This window comes from Mchenga conophoros, linkage group LG23, assembly GCF_057382185.1.
Source record: "Mchenga conophoros isolate Kocher_MC1m ecotype Shallow Benthic linkage group LG23, M_conophoros_male_GT1.1, whole genome shotgun sequence".
NCBI lineage: Eukaryota > Metazoa > Chordata > Actinopteri > Cichliformes > Cichlidae > Mchenga > Mchenga conophoros.
The window spans coordinates 22,153,691-22,171,696 of record NC_140547.1 but is presented as its reverse complement, the minus strand read 5'-3'; the positions used below and the strand labels follow the sequence as shown (position 1 = coordinate 22,171,696).

The window sequence follows — 18,006 nt, the reverse complement described above, 5'->3', positions numbered from 1 at the left end:
TGAAAAGAACCATTGAGTAGCTTGAATCCTCTATCAGGCAGGACTGGGACCACACTCCTCAGATCCCAGGTGTTTAGTGATTGTTGATAAAAGAAGAGAGGGTGCTACAGAGTGGTAAACATGGCCTCATCCCAACTTTTTGGAGACATTTTGCTCCCATCAAATTCATTTTCAACATTTGATATGTTTTTTTTTAATGTTCTATGATGACCAAAATACTGCTTCATGAGATTCACAAATCATTTTATTCTGTTTGTATTTATATGTCACACAGCATCATAGCTTTATTAGAATTCGGTTTGTACAAGCACTGACATTCTGCACAAAATATCCATCATAAATGTTGTGGTTACCTATTTGTACTACAGCATGGCACGGACCCTGTGTCTCTTCCCTGCTGTAAATTGTATTTTTTTTTTTTTTAAGATTAAGATTAACACAAATGTGTTTGTACATGTGAAATTCTCTTGTTCAGCTTCAGAGGTCCAGTTTCATGGAGCCAGGAGAAGTACCATGGGACACTGGAGAGGGAGCAGAAGAGGCTGTTCATGGATTTATGCCTGAAAGCAGCACTTCATGATGAACCAAACTTCTACAATGTAGTGAAGATGCTCCTCCCATTGTTTCCTGTTAAAACTGACTTAGACAACATCTTTCTTGATTTGTTTCAATATGTGAATAGCAAAGAGGTTTTAGGTGACTTTCAGGGTTTGAGGCCATTTTTCCAGTCAGCTCCTGCAGTCTGGTCCATAAACCTCTCAGAGAGAAAGACCTCCATCCTCCTGGAAGTGCTGAAACTCCAACCAGAGAAGAAACAAGTGGAGCTGACAGGCTGCTCACATGAAGAGAGTGAAGTGAGGAGTTTCCTGCAGTGTCTGCCTTATATCTCACAGCTCAGGTAAATATGTTGGATATCTATTTAAGATAGCAGCTGCTCAATCAAATTATTGTATGCCTTCAAAATATTATGTATTATATTTAGAATCTGTATGATTTCAGATTCATTTCTCAGTTATCAGAACCTTCAGAGGAAATCAGATTCTTGGGAAATTTGATCTGTGCAGCAGCAGAAAGAGATCAGCAGGCAGGAGAGAAAATACTGGAGCTGTTATCATCAGTGTGCAGATACAAAGGATTCCCTCTTAAAGACATATGGTGTGATTTACTGCTTGATCTGTACTGTTATAAGACTAAAACAGGCTTGAGTGTCCTTCCATCATTACAGTCAGTTTTCCAGTCAGCTCCTGCAGTCTGGTTCATAAACCTCTCAGAGAGAAAGACCTCCATCCTCCTGGAAGTGCTGAAACTCCAACCAGAGAAGAAACACGTGGAGCTGACAGGCTGCTCACATGAAGAGAGTGAAGTGAGGAGTTTCCTGCAGTGTCTGCCTTATATCTCACAGCTCAGGTAAATTTTCAGCATTTTTTTTATTTGTGTTTCTCTTTGATGTTTTTTTCCTTATGCAGATTTAAATATTCCAAGAACATTAACATCATCTAAAGAAGCTATCAGATTGTCATTGAAAACATATATATATTGCTTAATTTCAGTTTCAAGCCTCAGGCTTCACAACCTTCAGAAGAAACCAGGTTCTTTGTGAATCTGTTCTGTGAAGCAGCAGAGAGAGAACAGCAGACAGGAGAGAAGATACTGGAGCTGTTATCATCAATGTGCAGTTATCAAACATTCACTCTTAAACAGAAGTGGTGTGATCTTCTACTTGACCTCTACCCCAGTGCGCTTGAAAGGGGCTTGAGTGTCCTTCCACCCTTGTGGTCAGTTTTCAAATCAACTCCTGCAGTCTGGTCCATAAACCTCTCAGAGAGAAAGACCTCCATCCTCCTGGAAGTGCTGAAACTCCAACCAGAGAAGAAACAAGTGAAGCTGACAGGCTGCTCACATGAAGAGAGTGACGTGAGGAGTTTCCTTCAGTGTCTGCCTTATATCTCACAGCTCAGGTAAATGAATTCTACTTCATACAATTCACACTGCGTCAGAACAGATAACATCTTAAACAAAGAAAGTTACAACAGTTTTTTTCATCATTTTCATTGTTTCGCTGCTGCGGTAAATCAACTCAAACAGTACAAAAAAAAATTTAATTCCAGAAGGTTTACTGTTATTGTATGATTTAAAATTAATATTCTTGTCTTTGAGTTTGTTTAGTTTTTAGATATTGTGATTTTTGTTTTTTTCACACATCAGGTAATTTTTCAGTTATATTTGTACTCTGTCTAATTTCAGAAGGAAACATTGTTCTCTGTACACTACTGTGTTTGTTTTATTATTTTTAGTTCTGTGCTCCCCTGAAGGCTGATATCTTAAACATGTGTGATCACTTCATAAAAATTAAGGCTTGTTATCAATTCATCATGTTCATATAAAAAAGTAATTTGTTAGTTTCCAGATGCTCACATTGATTAATATATTTTCAAAGTTTAAAATCAGTTGTGTTTCAGTGAGTCGTTAGCAGCTGATCCAAGTTAATGAAAGTCACTGTGTGACTGAACAAATGAATCACAGAAGAGTGTGGAGAACACAGATGTTATTATTTGGCTATTTGTCCGAAAGAGCCTGAAAATATGTCATAATCTTCTCCCTGTATGAAAATGATGACATCATGTGATTACTAGAAAAACTGTAGCTTAGTAACAACAACACAGTCATGTTGAAACATCTTCATGAAAGATCAAATTAATACTAAATACTAGTTTTGAAAAACTGTAAATCAACACTGCTGTTGGGTTTTTGAATAGCATGTCAGATTTAAGTTCATAAAAAAGAAAACAGCTGTTACTATATGTGAACTATTTATATCTTTAAATTTTTTCAGTGACATATTTCTATGTTATAAAAATATATTTCACAGTTTATTTGATCAGAAATTGTAAATTAAATTGGTGTGTCACAGTGCAATGTATCAAATCATGTTACTATAATCATTGTATCATGTTTGTATGGGTCCTGTTTGCTAGCAAATATTAATACTTCTTAGAAGTACTGACAAACTGAAGGACAAAACTGGTATTGCTTTGTAGAATATCTCACCAGCTTCAAGTAAAAAAATTAAACAAATTGTTACTATACAGATGAACTAGCATCCGTTTCAGTTTACTCTAATAACACATGAACATGTGTAGAATAATTATGATTTCCAGGTGTGTGATCTGAGCAGCAGGTGAAGCTGCTGTTGTACAAGATATGAAGTGTAGATGTTGTTGTTCCACTCTGTGTTTCTATATTGTTGATATTTAGTGTTTTACTCTCTAAAGTCAGACAGTAAATAAATGACAGTTACAGTTCAGCACGCAGTGATTTCACACACAGGATTAATGTTTGTGTTGTGAGTCAGTAAGATGGAGTCCATCAATTGTGTGTGGTTGTTTTTATGCAGCTCACATCAAATCATCACTAAATGTTTCCTTCTTATTGTTCCAGTGTTGATTTTGAGGATCGTGATGAAGAAATCAGGTTCTTTGGGAATCTGTTCTGTGCAGCAGCAGAGAGAGAACAGCAGACAGGAGAGAAGATACTGGAGCTGTTATCATCAGTGTGCAGCTATCAAACATTCCCTTTTAATGACACATACATGGATGATTCTTATGTGTCTGATTTCCTGCTGGATCTGTACTCTCATGTGAAGGACTATGAGACTAAAACAGGCTTGAGTGTCCTTCCATCATTACAGTCAGTTTTCCAGTCAGCTCCTGCAGTCTGGTCCATAAACCTCTCAGAGAGAAAGACCTCCATCCTCCTGGAAGTGCTGAAACTCCAACCAGAGAAGAAACAAGTGGAGCTGACAGGCTGCTCACATGAAGAGAGTGAAGTGAGGAGTTTCCTTCAGTGTCTGCCTTACATCTCACAGCTCAGGTAAATATGTTTTCCTTTAAAAACATATCTGCATTTGTAACACAGTATACTTCACTACTACAGAATGTAGAGTAAGTTAGGATCTTTGGGGTTATGTTCTCTAGGTACCAACTAAGGAGCGATTGATACACAGCTAAAAGAAAAGTTATAACAATAATTAAAACAACCCCATAAAGTGTTGGGTCGCAAATTTTGAAGCCAATATGATAACCTTATCCCACCAACGCTGTGGAGGACCAGCTTTTCAGATCTAAACAAAATCAAGTCACTCAAAAAGATCCTCTGGAAAAGAGTATAATTCTTAGAAGACAGAGTTTTATTAAACAGTGTCATTTGGGGTGGCTGTAGCTCAGGTGGTAGAGTAGGTCATCTACTGATTGGAGGGTTGGTGGTTCAATTTCTGGCTTCCCCTTGTCTGCATGCCAAATATCCTTGGGCAGGATACTAACCTCAAATTGCTCTCCGATGCATCCATCGGAGTATGAATGTGTGTGAATGTTAGCAAGGAAAGCACTTAGAAAAATGGGTGTGAATGGGTGTATAATAGTATATATGGGTGTTGTATAAAGCGCTTTGAGTGCTCAGAAGAGTAGAAAAGCGCTATATAAGAACCAGTCCATTTACCATATGAACAGCAAAAATGGTACAAATACAGCAAGGAAGCATAGTGAACGCCGCGGTGTAGAGCACAAACAGCAGAGACACACAAAATGACAGACAGGAAAAAAGCAGCCCCGGGCGTATCTGACCCTCCTTTATATAGGAGCAGTAACCCCTACTCCTGCTGTTGGGTAACTTTCCATTTCTTGTTTTTTTTAATCGGAACAAATTAACTTTAACCTAATAAGTATTTTCTCAACTCTACAAGCGTCAATATTATCTCAATTGTCAATGTAATATGTTTGCCAATACTCCCCAATCAGTTGTCAATTTGCACTTTTTTCTTCTTTAATCTCTGACACTTGTGTTACATAACTTTCTGACACTACTCCGTAACTTTTGGAGCGCTGTTCCCAGCATCCATCATTTTTAATTGGGTCCATTTGACAGTTTTATGGGCAGGCAACAGAAGGACCCAAACGCAAAAAGTAAACTCCAAAAAACACAGCTTTATTGCTGGTGTGGTGAGACACAAATAACAATTCAAAACTAAACTGGGGAAACTAAATCATAAGGAGACACAGGGAAAATCACACACAGCTATGAGGGAGGACGCGACACTGAACACAGGAAGACTGAGGACTTAAATACACACATGAGGTGATCAGGAGAAGTGGCAACACACGGGGGGAACAGCTGAAACAAATGAACATAACGACATCACAGGGGAAGTGTAAAACTAAACAAAATAACACAGGAACACAGGACCCCTTTCAAAATAAAATAGGAACCATAATGAAACTCAGACATGACTACATGAACTTGACCACAAAAGACATGCAGACATGAAACACATAAAGGACAAGGGAGACTTAACAGGGGGCTGAAAACACAAGGGGAATCTAATAAACAAATGAATTTAGATAACTTTATGAACTTAAACAAACCATAAACATCAAAATAAACTAAAACTCAAAACGCTGGGTCAAAAGACCCATGATCGTGACACTATATGGGTTAAGGATGGGTGGTTCACCACGTTCTGGCAGCACAGACAGGCGGAGAGGCTCTCAGGTGCATCTTAGCAGGGCCAAGTTTATTTAACCCTATGTTTGGACTTGTTGGCCATAACACAGTCAAAGGTTACCTGTTGATCCTAATGACTACGTTTAAGACAGTATTGATCACATATGCTCATACAACAAGTGGCACAAACTTCATTAATATAATTAAAGTTAATATTTGATATTAGGAACCTCCAGAAAAAACATTTGGAATAACAAACCTTATGAAAGACTTAAAATACCTTCACTCGGCTGAACATGCTCAGTTTAAAGAAACTAAAAACTAATACAGGGATGGCCAACTCCAGGCCTCGAGAGCCGGCGTCCTGCAGGTTTTGTCCTTGTCTTTGATCCAACACAGCTGATTCAAATGGCTAAATTAACTCCTCAACATGTCTTGAATTTCTCCAGAGGCTGGTAATGAACTAATTATTTGATTCGGGTCTGTTGACCCAGGGTGATATCTAAAACCTGTAGGATACTGGCTCTCAAAGCCTGGAGTTGGACACCCATGAACTAATATGCTGAAACTAAAGCTGGCCAGAGCTGGCTACAAGCCAGTGGCCCTTCTATCTTTCCTTGGTTTGAGCAGTGAACAGACCAAAGCAACTAAAAGCAAAATTATAGAATTATCATCGGTAATTTGTGATCAGCCGTTCTCCATAGATGAGGACCGAGGCTTCAGAAAACTGATAATGTAACTCAACCCAAAATACACTTTACTGAGTAGGTGTTACTTTTTATGTAACACCTACTCATGTTACCAAAGTTGTTAAATCTCATTTCATGACACACTCAACTGCCACAAGCTGATCACAAAGCAGCAATTGCTACATTAATGTTAAGTTATCAACAAAGTGAAAATGCGTATCTGATCTTTTTTTCTTATATAAATCTGCTGCAGCTGCTTTTGTTTGTTCAGGTAAAATATGTCCAGGAAAGCTGAGAGTAATCCTACAGCAACTCATTTTCAGTGAATTATTATTTGGACTTGTTTCCAGCAGCAGAGCAATTTCTCATGAGGATGAGAGAAGATCCTGTAACTCAGTGCATTTGGGAAACATTGTAAAGTTCAATAATTAATTTTTATTATGAAACCAAAATTCTTCATCAATGAAAAGTAGAAATGTGTTTGTACTTGCTCTCAGTGACTGTTCTTAAAAAGAAAATAAATCAGAATCAGCAAAACATCAAATTGTCAAGTCAAACTTAAACATCTTGATGCATGCTCAGTCATCCAGATAAGTAAAGAAAAGTTGTTTCTGTTCATCTCGACGTAGCGTTTTCAGTGGGAGAAGTGTTTTGTCACTCATCAAAGTGACTTCTTCAATTTCAGCTGACTGCAGTTTTCCCCAGTCTTATAAACAGTACATTTACATAATGACTGAAAGTAGTTGCACTGAAGGAACAATGGGCTGGGAGGTCAGTTCCTTGATCATTAATAGAAATGTTATTTGTCATATACGCAGTACAAGATATAATGAACACGTAGTTAAATGCTTGTGTCCGATCTGCAGACGTAGTCGCGCCATTCAAGGGCTTGGGTTTAGCATGGGGGGGTGTAAAGGTGTGTAGCCTTACCGCTACACTATCCAGCTGCCTAATATGCAAATTCTCATGACCATTGATAACAAACCACTGATCAAAGCCCACTGATCAATGGCCATGAGTACCATTCACAGAGAGTTGGGGAATGGCTGCAATAACACCATTGAAAGATTGTGAAACATGTACCCTTAGGCCCCCTCCTCGATTCAAAGTAATATAGTGTACGCTGTTAAGTGCCAGGATTGCCAGGATTTATACATCAGGAAAACCAAACAACCTTTGGCAAAGCGGATGGTACAACACAGAAGAGCTACCTCGTCAGGCCAGGACTCTGCAGTCTATTTACACCTACAGGCCGGTGGACACTCTTTCAATGATGAGGATGTTCACATGTGTACACATGTGAAAAGGTACATCTTTCACCATCTTACAATGCTGTGTTTGCAACCATTCCCACATAGCCATTGATCAGTGGTTGTTGATGAATGGTCATGCAGTCCCTGCAGTCAGCTGAGACTGAAGAAGTCACTTGGATGAGTGAGGAAACGTTTCTTCCACTGAAAACACTACGTCCAGATGAACAGAATCAACTTTTGGGGGTCAGACTTAAACAATTAGAAATCTAAGACTGTCCATTAAAAAGTTAAATCAGCACATCTCTAGTTCTCACTAGAACCAGTAATGTGATGGTGTTGTGGTCCTTTTTTTCTCTACCACTTTTTACTCTGTCTTCAAAGATCAAACATAATTCCTTGCATGATATAATAACAGTTACTTATAACAGAGTGGTTGTAAATGATAATAGTCATCTATGTTTCTGATGTTATGGCAAAATGTTCAATTCTTGTTTTAGTTTCTCCTCTTCATTTTTACGCTCCACTGAAACCAATTTAATGCTGGGAAAAGCAGAGAGAGAACAGCAGCCAGGAGAGAAGATACTGGAGCTGTTATCATCAGAGTGCAGATATGGAATATTCCCTTTTAATCACACAGATGATGACTACGAAGAGATGGAGTATCAGATTCATTTCCTGCTGGATCTGTACTCTCATGTGAAGGACTGTGAGACTAAAACAGGCTTGAGTGTCCTTCCATCATTACAGTCAGTTTTCCAGTCAGCTCCTGCAGTCTGGTCCATAAACCTCTCAGAGAGAAAGACCTCCATCCTCCTGGAAGTGCTGAAACTCCAACCAGAGAAGAAACAAGTGGAGCTGACAGGCTGCTCACATGAAGAGAGTGACGTGAGGAGTTTCCTTCAGTGTCTGCCTTATATCTCACAGCTCAGGTAAATGAATTCTACTTCATACAATTCACACTGCGTCAGAACAGATAACATCTTAAACAAAGAAAGTTACAACAGTTTTTTTCATCATTTTCATTGTTTCGCTGCTGCGGTAAATCAACTCAAACAGTACAAAAAAAAATTTAATTCCAGAAGGTTTACTGTTATTGTATGATTTAAAATTAATATTCTTGTCTTTGAGTTTGTTTAGTTTTTAGATATTGTGATTTTTGTTTTTTTCACACATCAGGTAATTTTTCAGTTATATTTGTACTCTGTCTAATTTCAGAAGGAAACATTGTTCTCTGTACACTACTGTGTTTGTTTTATTATTTTTAGTTCTGTGCTCCCCTGAAGGCTGATATCTTAAACATGTGTGATCACTTCATAAAAATTAAGGCTTGTTATCAATTCATCATGTTCATATAAAAAAGTAATTTGTTAGTTTCCAGATGCTCACATTGATTAATATATTTTCAAAGTTTAAAATCAGTTGTGTTTCAGTGAGTCGTTAGCAGCTGATCCAAGTTAATGAAAGTCACTGTGTGACTGAACAAATGAATCACAGAAGAGTGTGGAGAACACAGATGTTATTATTTGGCTATTTGTCCGAAAGAGCCTGAAAATATGTCATAATCTTCTCCCTGTATGAAAATGATGACATCATGTGATTACTAGAAAAACTGTAGCTTAGTAACAACAACACAGTCATGTTGAAACATCTTCATGAAAGATCAAATTAATACTAAATACTAGTTTTGAAAAACTGTAAATCAACACTGCTGTTGGGTTTTTGAATAGCATGTCAGATTTAAGTTCATAAAAAAGAAAACAGCTGTTACTATATGTGAACTATTTATATCTTTAAATTTTTTCAGTGACATATTTCTATGTTATAAAAATATATTTCACAGTTTATTTGATCAGAAATTGTAAATTAAATTGGTGTGTCACAGTGCAATGTATCAAATCATGTTACTATAATCATTGTATCATGTTTGTATGGGTCCTGTTTGCTAGCAAATATTAATACTTCTTAGAAGTACTGACAAACTGAAGGACAAAACTGGTATTGCTTTGTAGAATATCTCACCAGCTTCAAGTAAAAAAATTAAACAAATTGTTACTATACAGATGAACTAGCATCCGTTTCAGTTTACTCTAATAACACATGAACATGTGTAGAATAATTATGATTTCCAGGTGTGTGATCTGAGCAGCAGGTGAAGCTGCTGTTGTACAAGATATGAAGTGTAGATGTTGTTGTTCCACTCTGTGTTTCTATATTGTTGATATTTAGTGTTTTACTCTCTAAAGTCAGACAGTAAATAAATGACAGTTACAGTTCAGCACGCAGTGATTTCACACACAGGATTAATGTTTGTGTTGTGAGTCAGTAAGATGGAGTCCATCAATTGTGTGTGGTTGTTTTTATGCAGCTCACATCAAATCATCACTAAATGTTTCCTTCTTATTGTTCCAGTGTTGATTTTGAGGATCGTGATGAAGAAATCAGGTTCTTTGGGAATCTGTTCTGTGCAGCAGCAGAGAGAGAACAGCAGACAGGAGAGAAGATACTGGAGCTGTTATCATCAGTGTGCAGCTATCAAACATTCCCTTTTAATGACACATACATGGATGATTCTTATGTGTCTGATTTCCTGCTGGATCTGTACTCTCATGTGAAGGACTATGAGACTAAAACAGGCTTGAGTGTCCTTCCATCATTACAGTCAGTTTTCCAGTCAGCTCCTGCAGTCTGGTCCATAAACCTCTCAGAGAGAAAGACCTCCATCCTCCTGGAAGTGCTGAAACTCCAACCAGAGAAGAAACAAGTGGAGCTGAGAGGCTGCTCACATGAAGAGAGTGAAGTACTGAGTTTCCTTCAGTGTCTGCCTTACATCTCACAGCTCAGGTAAATATGTTTTCCTTTAAAAACATATCTGCATTTGTAACACAGTATACTTCACTACTACAGAATGTAGAGTAAGTTAGGATCTTTGGGGTTATGTTCTCTAGGTACCAACTAAGGAGCGATTGATACACAGCTAAAAGAAAAGTTATAACAATAATTAAAACAACCCCATAAAGTGTTGGGTCGCAAATTTTGAAGCCAATATGATAACCTTATCCCACCAACGCTGTGGAGGACCAGCTTTTCAGATCTAAACAAAATCAAGTCACTCAAAAAGATCCTCTGGAAAAGAGTATAATTCTTAGAAGACAGAGTTTTATTAAACAGTGTCATTTGGGGTGGCTGTAGCTCAGGTGGTAGAGTAGGTCATCTACTGATTGGAGGGTTGGTGGTTCAATTTCTGGCTTCCCCTTGTCTGCATGCCAAATATCCTTGGGCAGGATACTAACCTCAAATTGCTCTCCGATGCATCCATCGGAGTATGAATGTGTGTGAATGTTAGCAAGGAAAGCACTTAGAAAAATGGGTGTGAATGGGTGTATAATAGTATATATGGGTGTTGTATAAAGCGCTTTGAGTGCTCAGAAGAGTAGAAAAGCGCTATATAAGAACCAGTCCATTTACCATATGAACAGCAAAAATGGTACAAATACAGCAAGGAAGCATAGTGAACGCCGCGGTGTAGAGCACAAACAGCAGAGACACACAAAATGACAGACAGGAAAAAAGCAGCCCCGGGCGTATCTGACCCTCCTTTATATAGGAGCAGTAACCCCTACTCCTGCTGTTGGGTAACTTTCCATTTCTTGTTTTTTTTAATCGGAACAAATTAACTTTAACCTAATAAGTATTTTCTCAACTCTACAAGCGTCAATATTATCTCAATTGTCAATGTAATATGTTTGCCAATACTCCCCAATCAGTTGTCAATTTGCACTTTTTTCTTCTTTAATCTCTGACACTTGTGTTACATAACTTTCTGACACTACTCCGTAACTTTTGGAGCGCTGTTCCCAGCATCTATCATTTTTAATTGGGTCCATTTGACAGTTTTATGGGCAGGCAACAGAAGGACCCAAACGCAAAAAGTAAACTCCAAAAAACACAGCTTTATTGCTGGTGTGGTGAGACACAAATAACAATTCAAAACTAAACTGGGGAAACTAAATCATAAGGAGACACAGGGAAAATCACACACAGCTATGAGGGAGGACGCAACACTGAACACAGGAAGACTGAGGACTTAAATACACACATGAGGTGATCAGGAGAAGTGGCAACACACGGGGGGAACAGCTGAAACAAATGAACATAACGACATCACAGGGGAAGTGTAAAACTAAACAAAATAACACAGGAACACAGGACCCCTTTCAAAATAAAATAGGAACCATAATGAAACTCAGACATGACTACATGAACTTGACCACAAAAGACATGCAGACATGAAACACATAAAGGACAAGGGAGACTTAACAGGGGGGCTGAAAACACAAGGTGAATCTAATAAACAAATGAATTTAGATAACTTTATGAACAAACCATAAACATCAAAATAAACTAAAACTCAAAACGCTGGGTCAAAAGACCCATGATCGTGACACTATATGGGTTAAGGATGGGTGGTTCACCACGTTCTGGCAGCACAGACAGGCGGAGAGGCTCTCAGGTGCATCTTAGCAGGGCCAAATTTATTTAACCCTATGTTTGGACTTGTTGGCCATAACACAGTCAAAGGTTACCTGTTGATCCTAATGACTACGTTTAAGACAGTATTGATCACATATGCTCATACAACAAGTGGCACAAACTTCATTAATATAATTAAAGTTAATATTTGATATTAGGAACCTCCAGAAAAAACATTTGGAATAACAAACCTTATGAAAGACTTAAAATACCTTCACTCGGCTGAACATGCTCAGTTTAAAGAAACTAAAAACTAATACAGGGATGGCCAACTCCAGGCCTCGAGAGCCGGCGTCCTGCAGGTTTTGTCCTTGTCTTTGATCCAACACAGCTGATTCAAATGGCTAAATTAACTCCTCAACATGTCTTGAATTTCTCCAGAGGCTGGTAATGAACTAATTATTTGATTCGGGTCTGTTGACCCAGGGTGATATCTAAAACCTGTAGGATACTGGCTCTCAAAGCCTGGAGTTGGACACCCATGAACTAATATGCTGAAACTAAAGCTGGCCAGAGCTGGCTACAAGCCAGTGGCCCTTCTATCTTTCCTTGGTTTGAGCAGTGAACAGACCAAAGCAACTAAAAGCAAAATTATAGAATTATCATCGGTAATTTGTGATCAGCCGTTCTCCATAGATGAGGACCGAGGCTTCAGAAAACTGATAATGTAACTCAACCCAAAATACACTTTACTGAGTAGGTGTTACTTTTTATGTAACACCTACTCATGTTACCAAAGTTGTTAAATCTCATTTCATGACACACTCAACTGCCACAAGCTGATCACAAAGCAGCAATTGCTACATTAATGTTAAGTTATCAACAAAGTGAAAATGCGTATCTGATCTTTTTTTCTTATATAAATCTGCTGCAGCTGCTTTTGTTTGTTCAGGTAAAATATGTCCAGGAAAGCTGAGAGTAATCCTACAGCAACTCATTTTCAGTGAATTATTATTTGGACTTGTTTCCAGCAGCAGAGCAATTTCTCATGAGGATGAGAGAAGATCCTGTAACTCAGTGCATTTGGGAAACATTGTAAAGTTCAATAATTAATTTTATTATGAAACCAAAATTCTTCATCAATGAAAAGTAGAAATGTGTTTGTACTTGCTCTCAGTGACTGTTCTTAAAAAGAAAATAAATCAGAATCAGCAAAACATCAAATTGGCAAGTCAAACTTAAACATCTTGATGCATGCTCAGTCATCCAGATAAGTAAAGAAAAGTTGTTTCTGTTCATCTCGACGTAGCGTTTTCAGTGGGAGAAGTGTTTTGTCACTCATCAAAGTGACTTCTTCAATTTCAGCTGACTGCAGTTTTCCCCAGTCTTATAAACAGTACATTTACATAATGACTGAAAGTAGTTGCACTGAAGGAACAATGGGCTGGGAGGTCAGTTCCTTGATCATTAATAGAAATGTTATTTGTCATATACGCAGTACAAGATATAATGAACACGTAGTTAAATGCTTGTGTCCGATCTGCAGACGTAGTCGCGCCATTCAAGGGCTTGGGTTTAGCATGGGGGGGTGTAAAGGTGTGTAGCCTTACCGCTACACTATCCAGCTGCCTAATATGCAAATTCTCATGACCATTGATAACAAACCACTGATCAAAGACCACTGATCAATGGCCATGAGTACCATTCACAGAGAGTTGGGGAATGGCTGCAATAACACCACTGAAAGATTGTGAAACATGTACCCTTAGGCCCCCTCCTCGATTCAAAGTAATATAGTGTACGCTGTTAAGTGCCAGGATTTATACATCAGGAAAACCAAACAACCTTTGGCAAAGCGGATGGTACAACACAGAAGAGCTACCTCGTCAGGCCAGGACTCTGCAGTCTATTTACACCTACAGGCCGGTGGACACTCTTTCAATGATGAGGATGTTCACATGTGTACACATGTGAAAAGGTAAAGACCATCTGTGAATCGAGGAGGGGGCCTAAGGGTACATCTTTCACCATCTTACAATGCTGTGTTTGCAACCATTCCCACATATCCATTGATCAGTGGTTGTTGATGAATGGTCATGCAGTCCCTGCAGTCAGCTGAGACTGAAGAAGTCACTTGGATGAGTGAGGAAACGTTTCTTCCACTGAAAACACTACGTCCAGATGAACAGAATCAACTTTTGGGGGTCAGACTTAAACAATTAGAAATCTAAGACTGTCCATTAAAAAGTTAAATCAGCACATCTCTAGTTCTCACTAGAACCAGTAATGTGATGGTTTTGTGGTCCTTTTTTTCTCTACCACTTTTTACTCTGTCTTCAAAGATCAAACATAATTCCTTGCATGATATAATAACAGTTACTTATAACAGAGTGGTTGTAAATGATAATAGTCATCTATGTTTCTGATGTTATGGCAAAATGTTCAATTCTTGTTTTAGTTTCTCCTCTTCATTTTTACGCTCCACTGAAACCAATTTAATGCTGGGAAAAGCAGAGAGAGAACAGCAGCCAGGAGAGAAGATACTGGAGCTGTTATCATCAGTGTGCAGATATGGAATATTCCCTTTTAATCACACAGATGATGACTACGAAGAGATGGAGTATCAGATTCATTTCCTGCTGGATCTGTACTCTCATGTGAAGGACTGTGAGACTAAAACAGGCTTGAGTGTCCTTCCATCATTACAGTCAGTTTTCCAGTCAGCTCCTGCAGTCTGGTCCATAAACCTCTCAGAGAGAAAGACCTCCATCCTCCTGGAAGTGCTGAAACTCCAACCAGAGAAGAAACACGTGGAGCTGACAGGCTGCTCACATGAAGAGAGTGACGTGAGGAGTTTCCTGCTGTGTCTGCCTTATATCTCACAGCTCAGGTAAATGAAATGTTCTTTACTTGATTAAAATGTTTTTTTTTCTTTAAACAATGCACATCATAAACCAAACACGATATAGTTTTTAAAAATATATTAACTTAAATTTTTATTTCTCTTCCAGCAGCACTTAGAACAAAAATAAAAAATAAAGCAAACACAATTAATTACACAATAAATATTTTTAAATATGCATTTTACACTTGTGTGTGATCTGAGCAGCAGGAGAAGCTGCTGTTGTACAAGATATGAAGTGTAGATGTTGTTGTTCCACTCTGTGTTTCTATGTTGTTGATATTTAGTGTTTTACTCTCTAAAGTCAGACAGTAAATAAAATGACAGTTACAGTTCAGCACAGTGATTTCACACACAGGATTAGTGTTTGTGTTGTGAGTCAGTAACAGTCTAACAACAATGTTCAGCTGCTCTGATGGAAGACGGCTTGAAAATGGACTTTCATTATATACAGGACACACATGGACAAGATGGAGTCCATCAGTAGTGTGTGGTTGTATTTATGCAGCTCAGATCAAATCATCACTAAATGTTTCCTTCTTATTGTTCCAGTGTTGTGCCTCTGAGGTCACGTCTTCATGAAGCAGTCAGGTTTTTTGTAAATCTGTTTTGTGCTGCAGCAGAGAGAGAACAGCAGACAGGAGAGAAGATACTGGAGCTGTTATCATCAGTGTGCAGATACAAAACATTCCCTGTTCATGACAGATACATGGATGAGTTTGAAGCTGAAGAAGTTCAGATTGATTTCCTGCTGGATCTGTACTCCCATGTGAAGGACTATGAGACTAAAACAGGCTTCAGTGTCCTTCCATCATTACAGTCAGTTTTCCAGTCAGCTCCTGCAGTCTGGTCCATAAACCTCTCAGAGAGAAAGACCTCCATCCTCCTGGAAGTGCTGAAACTCCAACCAGAGAAGAAACAAGTGGAGCTGACAGGCTGCTCACATGAAGAGAGTGACGTGAGGAGTTTCCTTCAGTGTCTGCCTTATATCTCACAGCTCAGGTAAATGAATTCTACTTCATACAATTCACACTGCGTCAGAACAGATAACATCTTAAACAAAGAAAGTTACAACAGTTTTTTTCATCATTTTCATTGTTTCGCTGCTGCGGTAAATCAACTCAAACAGTACAAAAAAAAATTTAATTCCAGAAGGTTTACTGTTATTGTATGATTTAAAATTAATATTCTTGTCTTTGAGTTTGTTTAGTTTTTAGATATTGTGATTTTTGTTTTTTTCACACATCAGGTAATTTTTCAGTTATATTTTTACTCTGTCTAATTTCAGAAGGAAACATTGTTCTCTGTACACTACTGTGTTTGTTTTATTATTTTTAGTTCTGTGCTCCCCTGAAGGCTGATATCTTAAACATGTGTGATCACTTCATAAAAATTAAGGCTTGTTATCAATTCATCATGTTCATATAAAAAAGTAATTTGTTAGTTTCCAGATGCTCACATTGATTAATATATTTTCAAAGTTTAAAATCAGTTGTGTTTCAGTGAGTTGTTAGCAGCTGATCCAAGTTAATGAAAGTCACTGTGTGACTGAACAAATGAATCACAGAAGAGTGTGGAGAACACAGATGTTATTATTTGGCTATTTGTCCGAAAGAGCCTGAAAATATGTCATAATCTTCTCCCTGTATGAAAATGATGACATCATGTGATTACTAGAAAAACTGTAGCTTAGTAACAACAACACAGTCATGTTGAAACATCTTCATGAAAGATCAAATTAATACTAAATACTAGTTTTGAAAAACTGTAAATCAACACTGCTGTTGGGTTTTTGAATAGCATGTCAGATTTAAGTTCATAAAAAAGAAAACAGCTGTTACTATATGTGAACTATTTATATCTTTAAATTTTTTCAGTGACATATTTCTATGTTATAAAAATATATTTCACAGTTTATTTGATCAGAAATTGTAAATTAAATTGGTGTGTCACAGTGCAATGTATCAAATCATGTTACTATAATCATTGTATCATGTTTGTATGGGTCCTGTTTGCTAGCAAATATTAATACTTCTTAGAAGTACTGACAAACTGAAGGACAAAACTGGTATTGCTTTGTAGAATATCTCACCAGCTTCAAGTAAAAAAATTAAACAAATTGTTACTATACAGATGAACTAGCATCCGTTTCAGTTTACTCTAATAACACATGAACATGTGTAGAATAATTATGATTTCCAGGTGTGTGATCTGAGCAGCAGGTGAAGCTGCTGTTGTACAAGATATGAAGTGTAGATGTTGTTGTTCCACTCTGTGTTTCTATATTGTTGATATTTAGTGTTTTACTCTCTAAAGTCAGACAGTAAATAAAATGACAGTTACAGTTCAGCACGCAGTGATTTCACACACAGGATTAGTGTTTGTGTTGTGAGTCAGTAACAGTCTAACAACAATGTTCAGCTGCTCTGATGGAAGACGGCTTGAAAATGGACTTTCATTATATACAGGACACACATGGACAAGATGGAGTCCATCAGTAGTGTGTGGTTGTATTTATGCAGCTCAGATCAAATCATCACTAAATGTTTCCTTCTTATTGTTCCAGTGTTGTGCCTCTGGAGTCAGGGGAAATCACTTTTTTGGGGAATCTGTTCTGTGCAGCAGCAGAGAGAGAACAGCAGACAGGAGAGAAGATACTGGAGCTGTTATCATCAGTGTGCAGCTATCAAACATTCCCTGTTCATGACAGATACATGGATGATTCTTATGTGTCTGATTTCCTGCTGGATCTGTACTCTCATGTGAAGGACTGTGAGACTAAAACAGGCTTGAGTGTCCTTCCATCATTACAGTCAGTTTTCCAGTCAGCTCCTGCAGTCTGGTCCATAAACCTCTCAGAGAGAAAGACCTCCATCCTCCTGGAAGTGCTGAAACTCCAACCAGAGAAGAAACAAGTGAAGCTGAGAGGCTGCTCACATGAAGAGAGTGAAGTGAGGAGTTTCCTGCTGTGTCTGCCTTATATCTCACAGCTCAGGTAAATGAACTCACTCAGTGGAAAAAAATGTTTTAATTTCCAACAATTTACTGTAATGATACAATTTAATATTTCAATATTATATTTTTGTCACCAATATTTCTGTTTACACATTCTGATTTCATCCACTTGGAGTCCATATTTCAGTTATATTTCTACTGTACCTAATATCAGAGGGAAACATTGTTTTCTGCACAGCAC

The 18,006-nt window shown here is 37.9% G+C and overlaps 1 protein-coding gene across 2 annotated transcripts in view; it reads left to right on the top strand.

The window, feature by feature from the left end:
* Positions 1-18,006, top strand: part of LOC146547194 (uncharacterized) — a 54,496-nt gene that overhangs the window by 17,263 nt on the left and 19,227 nt on the right. For both annotated transcript variants that reach the window (XM_085264516.1, XM_085264515.1), the window contains 9 exons: positions 476-898; positions 1,000-1,407; positions 1,551-1,958; positions 3,439-3,870; positions 7,936-8,367; positions 9,848-10,279; positions 14,367-14,798; positions 15,363-15,812; positions 17,377-17,805. In XM_085264516.1, coding sequence (XP_085120642.1) covers positions 476-898; positions 1,000-1,407; positions 1,551-1,958; positions 3,439-3,870; positions 7,936-8,367; positions 9,848-10,279; positions 14,367-14,798; positions 15,363-15,812; positions 17,377-17,805 — 3,846 coding nt within the window. The remainder of the gene's footprint in view (positions 1-475; positions 899-999; positions 1,408-1,550; positions 1,959-3,438; positions 3,871-7,935; positions 8,368-9,847; positions 10,280-14,366; positions 14,799-15,362; positions 15,813-17,376; positions 17,806-18,006) is intronic.